General features: G+C 39.8%; 1 protein-coding gene across 3 annotated transcripts in view; it reads right to left on the bottom strand.

Moving 5' to 3' along the window:
- Positions 1–4,590: 4,590 nt before the first annotated feature.
- Positions 4,591–15,719, bottom strand: part of heatr5a (HEAT repeat containing 5a) — a 149,777-nt gene continuing 138,648 nt past the window's right edge. For all 3 annotated transcript variants that reach the window (XM_043698069.1, XM_043698067.1, XM_043698068.1), the window contains 3 exons: positions 8,864–9,015; positions 6,852–7,065; positions 4,591–5,899 (listed from right to left, as the gene is read on the bottom strand). In XM_043698069.1, coding sequence (XP_043554004.1) covers positions 5,586–5,899; positions 6,852–7,065; positions 8,864–9,015 — 680 coding nt within the window. In that variant the 3' untranslated portion in view covers positions 4,591–5,585. The remainder of the gene's footprint in view (positions 5,900–6,851; positions 7,066–8,863; positions 9,016–15,719) is intronic.

The following is a 15,719-nucleotide window of genomic DNA, read 5'->3' on the forward strand; positions in this document are numbered from 1 at the left end:
GCTGAGTAAGAAAATAGTTTGCGGTTAAATAAAATAAATAGCAAAATAATGAGCAAATCAACAAGGAGCAAATCATCAAGCTAGTGGACCTATGCCTTACCACCCACTTCACCTTCAACAACAAAACTTACAGACAAACCAATGGAACACCCATGGGATCTCTGATATCAGCGTTCTTAGCAGAGGCAGTAATGCAGAGACTTGAGCAAACAGCTCTGCCAACCATCCAACCCAAACTCTAGGTCCGCTAAGTGGATGATACCTTTGTCATCACTAAACGAAACAAGTTAGAGGAAACCTTCAAGACCATCAATAATACCCTTACTGGCATAAAATTCACCAAAGAGGAGGAAAACAACAACAAACTGCCATTCCTAGATGTCACATTAGAGCAAACTGCCAATGGGGAACTTCAAACCAGCGTCTAAAGAAAAACAACACATATGGACCAAATATTGAACTACAGAAGCAATCATCCCAACATCCACAAATGAAGCTGCATCAGAACATTATTTCAACAAGCCAACACACACTGCAGCACAGAGGAACTATGGAGAGCAGAGAAAAATTATCTATACCGTGTATTTAAAAAGAATGGGTACCCAATTGTTTTAAAAAATTCTCAAGGTCAGGTTCATAGGAGAGTAGTCTGACACAGAACAAACGACCCAACACACTAAAACAGCAGCTAATGAACTTGAAAGACCCCATACAGGCAATGAGCAAAACTAATGTCATTTACAAAATACCATGCAAGGACTGTAACAAACACTACATTGGATAAACAGGCAGAAAGCTAGCTACCAGGATACATGAACACCTACTAGCCACAAAAAGATTTGACCCTCTCTCACTAATATCCTCACAAATGGATAAGGAAGGACACCACTTTGACTGGGACAATACATCCATCCTAGGACAAGCCAAACAAAGACACACATGAGAATTCCTAGAAGCATGGCATTTCAAACGGAACTCTATCAACAAACATATTGAGTTAGACTCCATCTACTACCCCCTGAGAAAAAGAACAGGAAGTGACTTCACCACAGGAAATGACATCACCAACCCAAACATATAAATAGAAAGCAGGAATTTTTCAGCATTGCTTTTCATGAGGTCTGCTGAAGATGTTACCTAGTAAGGTAATGAAATGTCTGGAAATGAACCTTTCAGCTCAGTCAGCAAACCTACATTCAAAACCTCAACTGAAGCTACAAATCTTCTCAAAACTCGCTAAAGTAATGAGTTTCTGTAAGTATATAAAGAAGAAGCAACCAACTGTGTAAGGATTAGTCCCTTTGTGGATGAGACAGGTGAATAAAGTGAAAAAGGAAATGACAGATACTTAGGACAAATATTTTATGTGTCTTCATGGTAAAGTACACTAAATCAAGCCAATAAAACAGGAAGAGGGCAAAATGGTTTGATAGAACTTAAAACAATTGTTACCACTAAAGATACAACTTGGGAAATTAATGGGAATAAAAGCAACTTGTCCCCAGACTATCTTAAGAGGTGAAAAAGAGGAACCTACAGCAGCAGTTTATTTAGATTTCCAAGAAAGTACAAAAGAAATGTTTACTGTGAAAGTTAACAACTCAAAAATTTGGAAAGTGGATGTGTAACAAAATTCTAAAGATTCTGAAAAGTTATTTAGAAATATGAGTGGCAAAAGTTTCGTATATGGGATACAATATAAAAAGTGTGATGTTATTCACTTTGGAAGGAAGGAAAGCAAAAACGTTTTAAATAGTGAGGCAACAGAATGCCGTTGTATACAGGAATCTTAAATCAATCAGAAAAACTTAGAAGGTACAGCAAGTATTATGAAGATAGATCAAATGTTTTAGTGCAAGTTGGATAGAACATAAAAGTTGGAAGTCTTGCTACAATTTTACAGGGCATTAGTGAAAACAGACCTCGTGCACTGTGTAAAAGATTTGTCTCTAAGGAGGAAAATTCATGCACTGGAAGCAGTTTATTTGGATGGTTCCAGAAAAGAATTCTCATAGGGGAAAATTATGAGCTGTTGTGCCTAAACTATTGGGAGTTTGGAAGAATGAGCGCTGATTTGACTGAAACAGATAGTTTCCAGTCACCTGAATGTTTTAATTCTTAGGGATTTCTAAAACTATAGCATAATTTTAGAATTTAGAGACAGTTAAGGTAATGAGGAGTAAGAAATTCTTCTCTGAAAGTCATGAATCTTTTAAGATATCTATTCAAGAGACCTCTGGAGAGTGAATTATTTAATGTATTGAAGGCTGAGAGAGAGAAATTCTTAAACTTTAGAGGAGTCAAGGATTAGGGGGAACAAGCAGGCAAATGGATCTGATACGAAGACCAGCTCATCCACAATGTTATCGAACGCTGGATCAGCATCAAGAGGCCAAAGTTCCACAACCCTGAGGTTCTGAGAATGAAGATGCACAGATTCCAAAACCTATTTATGCAAAGAACCACAAAACAGGTCATCAAATTTACTTCTAATTTTACAAATTTTAGAATATTTCAATTTTTAGCTTTTTGTGGACATATGTCATAATTTCATAATGTATAAATGTAAAACAAGAACCGAAGAAAGTGAAAGTTACATTGTTTCATCTTATGACCATTCTTCAGAGGCCATCAGGAAAGGGTCTTTCCAGTTCTGTTAGATGTTCATCTAGGTTCAGTGGTAAGGACAGAATGACTTTTTTTAAAATTAGGATTGTTAATAGAGTATAGCAAACTATTTGAATCTTTTTTCTCTTACTTCCAATAAATCTTTCTCATTGTTTGTTGCCTTCATCTTAAATGCTATACCTGCATGCTGTTTTGCATTTCATATGTGAGGACAGTTTGATTGTGTTTATTCCATCTCCTTTATAGGTTAGAGAGTAGGATTCATACCATATCTAGTAAGCTGTGGATTTCTGCTCAAAATGTGCAAGCTACAATATCAAGCACTATGTCTGCAAGAGCACTAGAAGAGGAGATTAAAATCCAAAAACAACAATTTTCTCCCATTTTATTGAAAAGTATCTGTAAGCAATTTGTCATTCAATCATAGAACATGGTTATTGCTGAAAAAAGAGACAGTGTGAAAGCGTTTCATCAGGGTAGTTAGCAAGACTAACTATTTATATTACCTGAAAAACATGATTGGTTGAGATGTTGGCATAAAGAATGCACCAGACAACAGTTACTCTAAAGCTTTTGCTTAATTTTAAACAAGGTTAAGTCAACTGTCTGAAATTCACAATAGGGAATACCACAGCATATGAATATATGTATCATCTTCCAAGCATACAGTGAATTATTAAGTACTATCCAATTGTGGGGTTACACCTAATGTTGGGAAATATTTGTGAATGCAGCCAGAACTTTTTGTCTTTTGTGAATGGCCAGTTGTTGTGATGTGTAGCCATCGTACCATCACCACTGGCATTGAAATTCACATATGTCATTTGTTTGTGGGGTAGACAATGTTTTTTTAGCTTGACAGCAGCATCCTTTTAATGGCTAATATGATACACTGACCAGTGAAGGTAAGTTTATGGTGGTAGTAGAGAACCCATTTAGCTAATTGCTCAACTGGGACATTGATGAAAGGGGGTTTATAGACTACTCTAAAGGTGAATTTGAAAGCTGGTTGGAGCCCATGTATAAACAAAGGTTTAGGAGCAGTTGCAGATTCACATGTAACAAAGATATGATCTATGCAAGTGCAGGAATGAGATGTCATTCCACTGAAACCATATTCCTAATAGAAACTGACAAAAATGTTAGTGCGAGTGGATCCCATGGTAACCCCACCTATTTGTCCATTAATATGTAAAAGAAAAAAAAAAAGTGAATGAAGTCCTTAGAATAAGAACTTATTGTAATCATATGGCCTTAATTGTTTTGAAGGCATCCAGCTGTTAGTACCAGACAAGTCAGGTTCTAAATAAGTGCAAAATCTAGCTTGGGAAGAGTTTTTAAAATTGTGAAAGAACTAATGATGTACAATTCCTGAGACTGGGGCCTGTTCCCACTTATAGCTGTGGACACATGCTCTATATGAACAAAGTACATTCCTTAGAAGTCAGGACACAAAGCAAAATCATAAACAAAGCTGGTGAAAAAGGTTCCTGGGACTAACTGTATGTTGCCAAAATGACTTCCTGGCTTAGTTCTTAAATGTAGCATTATATGATAAAGCAAACCAGCAAGGTCACAGGCTTGATGTGTAGACTGTGCTGTTTTTGAACAAAGCTCGAACAAATCTAAGCGTATGAACTATTATCAGTATTTCTGGATTAGGGAAACAGTCATGGCTCCAAAATGCCTGAAAGTGAAACAATATAAATTCTACTGACTCTCACCTAAGAATAAAGTCTGTCAAAATATTTAGTTCCCACATGTGGAATGTTTGATAGTACCTAGGGAATTGTATGGCACAGATATCAGCATCGACACCAGAAGGAAGGAAAAAGATGGAGGAGACAAAAAAAATCTACAAAATAATAAGTTTGTTGTCTGATTTTGGTTTGAACCTTTGGAGTCATATGATGGGACAGGAAGAACTTAAGAGGAAGGAAAAGTTAGGAATAATAAAGCAGACAAAATTAAATTAGCTTTATTTCAGTGAAGTTACAAAAGCAAAATGTAACAATAATGCACATGTGGTTATTCTGTAGAATTTACAACGGTGTTTTATACATGGCATTTAAGCCACCTATTAGTACAGTACTTTAGAGCTTTAGTTAAACCAAAAGATACAAACTAGTCAGTGGCAGCAGGCAGACTGCTTTACTGTGAGAATAACTTTTGGAATTAGACCTTCTGTATAAAGATTACTCCAGAATAAGATTATTATACACAGTGTGCAATGTCATAATTACTGACAAAAACACAACTGAATGGCATCAACAGCCATATTCAGTAAACAATTTATGGTTACAAATTTATTTTCCTTTTTAAAAAGTTTCAAGAGAGTCCAGAGTACATTTTTAAAAACAGATTTAGTAGTGGTAACTTTATTCACTTGAAAAAAATAATAGCATTGTAGTGCAATTATCTTCAGAGTCCATTTATGAAGTTAGCTACTGCTGGTTATAAATTGGTTGTTCTGGAGCATACTAATAACACTGCTGCATTAGGTTTTCTGCAAATTCTGGCAAGAGGAGAGCAATATTTTTAGTGAAAAACATGTTTGCATAAAATTATCTTTAACATTCCTACTAATCTACTTGCAGTTGTTTCCTTGGAGATCAAGTTCTTGTTAACGAGCCATTCCAAATCCTTAAGCTATTGTAATAACACAGTTGAAATAGTTTTAAGACTTCAGTTTTGTGAATTAGCAATTAAAGTGAGAATGGTAAAATAAATGTTTAAAATTGTAAACATGGATTTAGAACATTAAATTTGGGATGTTCAAGTTAAAGGTTAACACATCCACACATTGTTCTAAATGTTAGCCCTCTGTCATAACTGAAACATGCGAGATTAAGTCATAAGATTTATTTCTAAAACATTTCTTCCATTCATATTCCTTTGCTTGGTCTAGTTTAGTCAGCTTAATAATACTCGCAGTTCCGTAAACTGGTTTACAGCTCTTAGAAATTAGAAAAATTGGTCTTGAGCTGAATGCTGGGAGAAGTTTTCTCAGAACACTTGGACTGTCCAGCTGCTGTCTTTGCTTTGATGCTCTCCTGGTTACCTTTAACAGCACTTTCAAGCCTGGCTTTCATAGCTGGCAAAGTACCCATTAATGTTTGAAAAATGGATGGATACCGAGGGCCTATTTGCATCAGGTTCTGAAGGGCAAACTCATGTAAACTCTTGGCTGGATTTGGTGCTGTATTTAAAGCATTTTCATCCAAAAGACAAGATATCAGGATTGGTAGAAGCAAGACTACCAAATGGACTCCTGTAACATATGAACAAACAATTTAAACAAATTTACACTAGAACTGAATCTGTATAAATGTATGCAATGGTCAAGTTGAATTTTGTACAGAAAATGTATGCATGATCACCAAATGGGAGTGGAGTTTTAAAAATCTGCAATTTAGTTAACATAACTAACTGAAGCGCTGAAGGCGTCACGAGCGAACATTTCATTACATTCTGAACTCAAATGTTACATGTACACATTCAATGTACAGTCAATTTTAAATAAAGCAATTACTATCCCGCTTTGAAAAACAGCTGAACTGCTAATGGAGCCTGACAGTTGTTGTCAGTATTCTGGCCAAACAGAAAATAAATCAGAATTTCTAACCAATTTAGAAAAGTGTGGAAGGATCGACACAGGATTAAAACAAGATCAAACTCAATTCTCATCTACTGTGTGGAGTTTGCACATTCTCCCTGTGTCTGTGTGAGTTTCATCTAGGTGCGCCGGTATCCTGCCACAATCCAAAAGATATGCAGTTCAGGTGGGTTGGTCATGGTAAATTGCCCATAGTATTAGGTACATTAGTCAGAGAGAAATAGGTCTGGGTGGGTTACTCTTGGAGGGTCAGCATAGCCTTGGTGGGCCAAATGGCCTGTTTCCACACTGTAGGGAATCTAATCTAAAAACTTCCAGCACTCATTTAAGAAAGTTGTGCAATCTTTCTCTTCTTTCCATTCCCAGACAACAATTCAATGCGGACAAACTACATGATGATTTTCTATCTAGGTAGGTGCTCATGCTTCCCAGCAGCTAACAAAGGAGGATGCAAGCATAGGACTTAAACATTCATCCTCACAGCAGTGCAAAAAGAAACAAGGATAATGGCAGAATTAAAAATTGAGTTAATTAGTAAAGTCCCTCAGCTACAAACTGAACATAATTCTTAGCTGTTACTGGAAGTGAACTGCAAAAAAGCACTCACTGTTTTGTTCATCAGCCAAGCTGATCAAAGTCTCCAAAGTCTTCAATCCTGCTTGCACAGCCTGCAATTCTGCACATGTGCTTGGCTTTTCTTTCTCCACTTCTCTCAATTTTTGTACAATTAGAATAGTCAAGGAGTGAATGTAAGGAGTAGATACTGCCCGGTTAGGATGCTGAAATATTGTCTGCAGTAGTTTGTAGCACTGCACAAGCACCTAAGATGAAAGAAGAACAATTTCTTAGAAACATGAGAGAAAAATAAAAGCATAAATACTGAAAAATAAATCAGATTTTGGCAAAATTTTTAATAGGACCTAAAATATCCCATTATAATGTATTATACATTGAAATGTTAGCCTATTTAGACTGAACTCTTATTTAGGTATTTCTTTAACCATATGAAAAACAGGTAGAGGTTGCTGCCTTGCGCCTTTCTATAGAAGGATACACTTTTAAGGTTCATCAGCAAAGGTATCTGCTGATACCTTAATTTTATTCCTTGTTTTTGTTCTCAAGTTATTGACTCAGGCTCAGGTCACAGCATCATTTGTCCGATGGTACCTTACCCAAAGCCAAAAGAGAGATTTTTTAATCTGAGTGAAGGCAATTAGATCTTCAGGGACATCAAAGCCAAACCTGATTCTTCCTGATGTTTGCAAGTGTATTTTTCATTGTTTGGATAGTTCTTAAGAGTAAGGTCTCTGAATTCATCACTATTTAGCTCATCACCAGTTAATTCACCAGATTAGAAACAAAACCTTTATTCTTTCTTATCTGTATGTTTTAGTGCTGCATCATGTCATGTTTTAACAAATAAGTCTTTCCATTAACGTGCTTGTGACATTTCATGAAGTTTTCTGACAATAAGCATTTCATGCTCTATGTCAATTAGTGCGTGAGCCCAAATATTAATTAGCTAAATTCAGAAACATGCTCCATTTTAAATTTGTTCAAAAATGTTCTCCCCTCTTCTGCTGAAAAGATTTACTTAGGTATTGTTCCAGAAATATTTCAGTAACTCTTTTGTGCATCAACCTGGATGATGATGCATTCAAAATATGAGGGGAATTACAGCCAAGACCAATGTTATTTTCCTCTAATATCTACATATACATTTTTATTCAGTGGTAACTGCATTGCAATAAAGACAGAAACTCTTGCTGGTTTCCACTTACTCGAGGTCATTTTAGCATCCTAGCCCCTGTACCACTTTGGCATTTTGAATAGTTTAATGTAAGATTCTGCAGTCACTCAGATGCAGATCAGTAGTAGGATGAAGAAAATTGAAAACTTCCACCAAGAATGAATTCTACAAGGGAAATGATCTCCTATTATCATCATGAACATCGCAATTGATAAGCTAATTGAACACCAATTAGACTCAGTTCTGATATAAAGCAAAAGTTCTGTTCTCATGCGATCTTGCGTTATAAGAAAATCACGCATCAGCTGTGCCATTTAAACTGTTGGGGCCAGAATCGCGTAATAACCAATACAGGTAAGGAAAGTTCACGTTCTACAAATAACGGTCTAAATTCTTCAAGCACGTTAAAGCCAATTCACATTGAAGAAACATGCACTATAACAGAACCGACTATCCGATCAAATTTTGGATCGAAGTAGATCAGGCGACTGACTGTGCAAACTCCACACATTCTCCCCGTGTCTGTGTGGGTTTCCTCCAGGTGCTCCGGTTTCCTCCCACAGTCCAAAAATGTCCAGGTTAGGTGAATTGGCCACACTAAATTGCCCGTAGTGTTAGATGTAGGGGAATGGGTATGGGTGGGTGCGCTTTGGCGGATCGGTGTGGACTTGTTGGGCCGAAGGGCCTGTTTCCACACTAAGTAATCTAATCTAATCTACGACAGCGCAGTTTATAAAATACAGAAAGATGCATTTTTGACAATGTTTATTTGATTTTAACTATAAATCAAAGTAGATGAGCGATGTGCAAACATATCTGCCATCTCCATTGAGTTTAAATAAATCAAGTAAATCTTGCAGAATACTTACTACTGGGTTTTTAGAACTGAGAACTATTTTAAACCTGTTGATACATTCTTTTTCAAGGCACTGTACACAGGTGACTTCTGGACTTGCTGACATCAAGAAAACACTAATGGCAGTTAGCATGCTCACTTCATCCAGTTCTGACAGAGTCATTTCTACAAAAACAACAAAACGTGCAAAATTTAGACAATGGGCTAAAACAAAAGAATTTTATTCCCTTCAAATTAGAGAGAAGTTTGGGAGCTGGTGTTGAAGAGGAGGAAAAACTTACAATCTTTGCCACAACTTAGATGTTTGCTGTGTATTGTCAAAATATTACTGTGCACAAGATGAGAACAGGTGACCTTATAGAAGTTTATAAACTCTTGATGGGCATCGATCGGTGAATAGCCAAGATCTTTTCTCCGGGGTAGTGGAGACCAAAACTAGAGAGCATAGCTGTAAGGTGAGGGGGAATAATTTAAAAAGGACCGAATGGGCAATCTTTCCACGCAGAGGATGGTGCGTGTATAGAATGAGCTGCCACAGGAAGTGGTGGAGGCTGGTACAATTACATCTGGATGGGTAGATGAATAGGAAAGGTTGAGAGGGATGTGGTCCAAGTTCTGGCAAATGGGACTAGACTAGGTTAGGATATCTGGTCGGCATGGATGGGTTGGACCAAAGGGCCTGTTTCTCTGCTGTCAAACTCTATGACTTTTGGTGACAGCTAAGTTGGCCAATCTTTGGTCCACACTGAATCACACACTCTGTTCTAAAGTAAATAGCAACAAACATAATCCAAAAATATTCTGCTACTGGAGCTTCAATAGTCACAGCTATTGATTTAGGGATGAAGAAGAGGATTGTGCACTTAAGGAATTTTGATCCCTTCCATCCATGGATTGACATGAACCAACTGAACGTCCAGCCTGACAGCAGAGTTAGGAGGCAATTCCTTTGTGTAATAGGTATAGAATAGAGATACAGCAAATAATTCAAAGGTCTAAATAATAATCAAAAGAAAACTACAAGTCACAACAATGAAGCAACAGAAAGGGAAACAGATAAACCTTGAATTGAATCTACTCATCTAGTGTCAGATTACTGTTCTTGTACCCATTTTCATTTGAAGACACTGTTCATGCTCCCGACATTTCTGGGTCCAACCTCTAATGCAGGAGGCTTCAGAAGTGCACAGTAGATCATTAATACAGCTAAATTCCCAGTGTGGGACAGCTGGGGAAAGCCAAGTCATGCTGCCTTCTTATCTTCAGCAGTAACTGCATATTCTGGTTTTTTGTAGAAGCAACAAAGAGGATTGATGAGAACAGAGAGGTGGATGTGATCTATATGGACTTCAGTACGGTGCTTGACAAGGTTCCTCATGGCACACTGGTCAGCAAGATGAGATCTCATGGAACACAGGGAAAACGAGCCCTGTGGATACAGAACTGGCTCGAAGCTAAAGACAGAGGGTGGTGGTGTAGGTTTGCTTTTCAGACTTGGGGACATGGACTTTAGAATTGGTGTTGGTTGGCTCTGGTGTCGAGGACTGTCCATGTACAATTGTGTGTGCTGCTAGTGGAAGTGATGGAGCCAAAAAACATGGTGCTGGAAAAGCACAGCAGGTCAGGCAGGATCAGAGAAGCAGAAGGGTCAACATTTTGGGCAAAAGCCCTTCATCGGGGGGAGCACAAAGGGGCTGAGATCTAAATGGGAGGGGGGGGGTGGTGGAAGATAGCTTGGAAGGATGAGGCATTCTTCTTCCAGGCGTTAGGTGGCTTGAATTTGGCAGTGGAGGATCACTCCACATCCGGCAGAGATTCTCCTGCACCTCCAAACACCTCAACTACTGTATCCGTTGTCTCGATGTGGTCTCCTCCACATTGGAGAGGCAGGACACCCAACTTGTGGAACGGTTCAGAGAATATGTCCAGGACACATGCACCCAACAATCCCACAACCCTGTGGCCGACCACATCAACTCCCCCTCCCACTTCACCAAGGACATGCAAGTCCTGGGCCTCGTCCACTGCCATATACAAGCCACCTGACGCCTGGAGGAGGAAAGCCTCATCTTCTACCTTGGGACCTTCCAACCACACAGCATCAATGTCGATTTCACTAGTTTCCTTATCTCCCCTCCCCCCACCTTATCTCAGATCCAACCCTCCAACTCGGCACTGCCTGCTTGAACTATCTATCGGTCTTCCTTCCCCTCCGCTCTGACCGATCACCATCATCTCCCCACCTTCACCTACCTATCGCCTCCCCAGCTACCTTCCACATCACGAAAAGAAGGTAACTTTAAATTATAATAACTTACCTCGGGAGTTCAGTGTTCTTCATTTGTTCAGCGGCAGTTGGAGTGCAAGAAGCGACAGCCAGGACCAGAGGCCCGATGGGAAATAACTTTAAAATATAAAAACTTACCTTGGCTGAGCGAACACTGAGTAGAAACAGGCACGGGACTGCTGGGTAAGTGAGGCTTTTAAAGGAACAGCAGAGAGAGAGCCACAGCGAGGCACAGAGGACTGCTGGGTATATATTTGGACAGTGGCTGAATCCTGAGACACTACACATGTAGGGTCTCCCACCCGCCCTCCCTCTTGAACCAAACAAAAGGAGGCTCGTGTGTTGCTAAGCGAAGGCATTTCAACTCATATTTCTTGTGTATCATGTGACTGATTAAAAGTTTATTATTAGTTGTTTAGTTGAATAAAACCATAGAGAAGTACAAGAAATTATTTAACTCATAAATTTGTATAAATTAATTAAATAAGTAGAGATGGCTGAACAGGTGATGTGCTGTAGCTGTATGATATGGGAACTGGCTGATCCCAATGTGAACGGCAGTGACCACATCTGCAGCATATGTTGGTTGCTGGAAGAACTCCGGATCGGAATTGATGATCTGGAATCTGAGCTTCAAACACTGCTGCACATCCGGGAGGGGGAAGAGTTACCTGGACGCTTTTTTTTTAACAGGAGGCAGACACTCAGTAGATTAAGTAATTCAAATACAGTTAGTGATCAGGGACAACAGGGTGGGACTGTAAGTGAGGCAGGCAGGGGATTCTGAGTTCTGGAGAGGAGGAGCCTCAGCCCTTGACCTTGTCGAAGAGGTAGGAGATTATTGCTCCCTGTATGGATAAGAGAAAGGGCTATGGACAGGATGAGCCACTGACCACGGCACCATGGTGCAGAAGGCCATTCAAGAGGGGGAGCAAAAAGACGAGTAGTTGTTATAGGGGATTCTATAATTCGGGGGACAGATAATATCCTTTGAGAGCCGAACTTGGAGTCCCGCAAGGTGTGTTGCCTGCACGGTGCCGGGTGCAGGACATCTCCAATTGGCTTGAAAGGATATTGGAGGGAGAAGATCCAGTTGTTGTGGTCCAAGTTAGCACTAACAACATAGGCAAGGCGAGGAAGGAGGACTTGTTTGGGGAGTATCAAACACTAGGAAGGAAATTGTAAAACAGGTCCTCGAGGGTCATAATCTCTGGATTACTGCCCGAGCCGCATGCTAATTGGCAGAGGGATAAGAAAATTAGGGAAGTAAACACGTGGCTAAGAGACTGGTGTGGGAAAGAGGGATTCCATTTCATGGGACATTGGCATCAGTTTTGGAACCGGGTGGTCTGTACTGATGGGATGGTCTCCACCTGAACCGATCTGGAACCAGTGTTCTGGTGAAAAGGATAAATAGGGTGGTCACTAGGACTTTAAACTTGAGAATCGGGGGGGAAGGGAAAAGGAAAGCAACAGGGAGTATGGAGTCAAGTAGAAAGATAAGCAGCATGTTAGCATGTGTGCAGGGTTGAAGTTCAACGCAAACTAGGAATGAAGCAAAAAGGAAGCATAACCTAGGACATATTAGAGATGTTGGAAATCATGAGGATAAGAAAATTAGCATTAAGGCGCTTTACCTGAATACTCATAGTATTCGTAAAAAAGTAGATGAATTAACAGCACAAATCATCATCAATGATTATGATGTAGTAGGCATCACAGAGACATGTTGCAGGGGTTCAGGATTGGCAGTTAAACATCCAAGGATTTACAAGTTATCGAAAAGAAGAGGTGGGCAGGGGACTCGGGGTTTCCTTGTTAGTTAAGAATGAAATTAAATCTATGGCACTGAATGACAGAGGGTCAGATGATATGGAGTCTGTTTGGGTGGAGTTGAGGAACCACAAAGGTAAAAAAATTATAATGGGAGTTATGTACAAACCTCCCAGCATTGGTCAGGACCAGGGCGCAAGATGTACCAGGAAATAGGTCGGACATGTCAGAAAGGCATGGTCACGGTGATTATGTGGGACTTCAATATGCAAATGGTCTGGGTGAAGAGTGTTGCCAGTGGATCCAAAGAAAGGAAATTCATGGAATGCTTACAGGATGGCTTTTTTGGAACAGCTTGTGATGGAACCCACAGGGAGCAGGCTATTCTGGACTTAGTGCTATGTAATGAGCCAGACTTTATAAAAGATCTTAAAGTAAGGGAACACTTAGGAGGCAGCGATCATAATATGGTACAGTTCAATCTGCAGTTTGAAAGAGAGAAGGCAAAATCGGAAGTAAAGCTGTCACATTTAAACAAAGGTAATTATAGAGCCATGAGAGAGGAACTGATGAAAATTGACTGGAAGCAGACCCTAGTGGGGAAGACAATTGAGCAACAATGGCAGGAGCTTCTGGATGTAATTGAGGACGCTGTACAGAGGTTCATCCCAAAGAAAAGAAAGATTATCCGGGGAGCAGATTAGACAGCCATGGCTGACAAAGGAAATCAGGAAATGTATCAAAGGAAAAGAGAGCCTATAAAGTGTCCCAGAGCGCTGGGAAATCAGAAGATTGGGAAGACTACAAAAAACAAACAGAGGATAACAAAAGAGAGAAATAAGGAAGGAGAGGATTAAATATGAAGGTAAGCAGGCCAGTAATATTAGAAATGATAGTAAAAGTTTTTTCATTACATAAGAAACAAACGAGAGGCAAAAATAGAAATTCAGCCACTCCAAATTGATGCAGGAAGGCTAGTGATGGGAGATAAGGAAATAGTTGAAGAACTTAACAAGTACTTTGCGTCAGTCTTCACAATGGAAGACATGAATCATATCCAAACAATTAAGGAGAGTCAGGGGGAAGAGTTGAGTATGGTAACCATTACAAAAGAGAAAGTGCTAGAAAAGCTCAAAGGTCTAAAAATTGATAAATCTCCTGGCCCCAGTGGGCGACATCCTAGAGTTCTGAGGGAGGTGGCTGAGGAAATAGTGGAGGGATTGGTTGTGATATTTCAAAAGTCACTGGAGTCAGGGAAAGTCCCAGATGATTGGAAAATCACCATTGTAACCCCCTTGTTCAAGAAAGAATCAAGACAAAAGATGGAAAATTATAAGCCAATTAGCCTAACCTCGGTTATAGGTAAAATTCTAGAATCCATTGTTAAGGATGAGATTTCTAAATTCTTGGAAATGCAGGGTCGTATTAAAACAAGTCAGCATGGATTTAGTAAGGGGAGGTCGTGCCTGAATTCTTTGAAGAGGTAACAAGTAGGTTAGACCACAGAAACCCAGTGGATGTTATCTATCTAGACTTCCAAAAGGCCTTTAATAAGGTGCTGCTGAGTAAGGGGAGGGCCCCTGGTGTTTAAGGTGAGCTACTGGCATGGATTGAGGATTGGCTGTCTGACAGAAGGCAGAGAGTCGGGATAAAAGGTTCTCTTTTGGAAAGGCAGCCGTTGACAAGTAGTGTCCTGCAGGGTTCAGTGTTGGGGCCGCAGCTGTTCACTTTAATATATTAGTGATTTGGATGAAGGGATTGGGGGCATTCTGGCAAAGTTTGCCGATGATACGAAGTTAGGCAGAACAGGCAGGTAGTTCCGAGGAAGTGGGGAGGCTACAGAAAGATTTTGACAGTTTAGGAGAGTGGTCCAGGAAATGGCTGATGAAATTCAACATGAGCAAGTGAGCGGTCTTGCACTTTGGAAAAAAGAATACAGAAATGGACTATTTTCTAAACGGTGAGAAAATTCATAAAGCCAAAATACAAAGGGATCTGGGAGTGCTAGTCCAGGATTTTCTAAAGGTTGACTTGCAGGTTGAGTCCGTGGTTAAGAAAGTAAATGCAATGTTGTCATTTATCTCAAGAGAGTTGGAATATAAAAGCAGTGATGTACTTCTAAGACTTTATAAAACTCTAGTTAGACCCTATTTAGAATACTGTGTCCAATTCTGGGCCCCACACCTCAGGAAGGACATACTGGCACTGGAGCATGTCCAGCAGAGATTCACACGGATGATCCCTGGAATGGTAGGCCTAACATGATGAATGGCTGAGGATCTGGAATTGTATTCATTAGTGTTTAGAAAATTGACGGGAGATGTAATAGAAACTTACAAGATAATGCATGGCTTAGAAAAGGGTGGCACTGGGAATTTTTTTCCATTGGCGGGGAGACTAGGACCAGTGGGCACACCCCCTTGAATTAGAGGGGGTCAAGTTAGAACAGAAATGAGTAGACATTTCTTCAGCCAAAGAGTGGTGGGTCTGTGGAATTCATTGTTACGGAGTGCAATGGAGGCCGGGTCGTTAAATGTCTTCAAGGCAGAGATTGACAAATTCTTGAAAATGCAAGGAATTAAGAACCGCGGGGAGAGTGAGGGTAAGTGGAGTTGAAATGCTCATCAGTTATGATTGAATGGCGGAATGGACTCGATGGGCCAAATGGCCTTTCTTCCACTCATAGACCTTATGCTGCCTGACTGGCTGTACTGTTCCAGTACCTCACGTTTTGACTCCGATCTCCAGCATCTGCAGTCCTGTGGTGTAAGTTTTGTTCTTGGCCAGTAGTTGGCAGTAAGTTTTATTT

The sequence above is a fragment of the Chiloscyllium plagiosum genome, chromosome 10 (assembly GCF_004010195.1).
Source record: "Chiloscyllium plagiosum isolate BGI_BamShark_2017 chromosome 10, ASM401019v2, whole genome shotgun sequence".
In the NCBI taxonomy this organism is placed as follows: Eukaryota; Metazoa; Chordata; class Chondrichthyes; order Orectolobiformes; family Hemiscylliidae; genus Chiloscyllium; species Chiloscyllium plagiosum.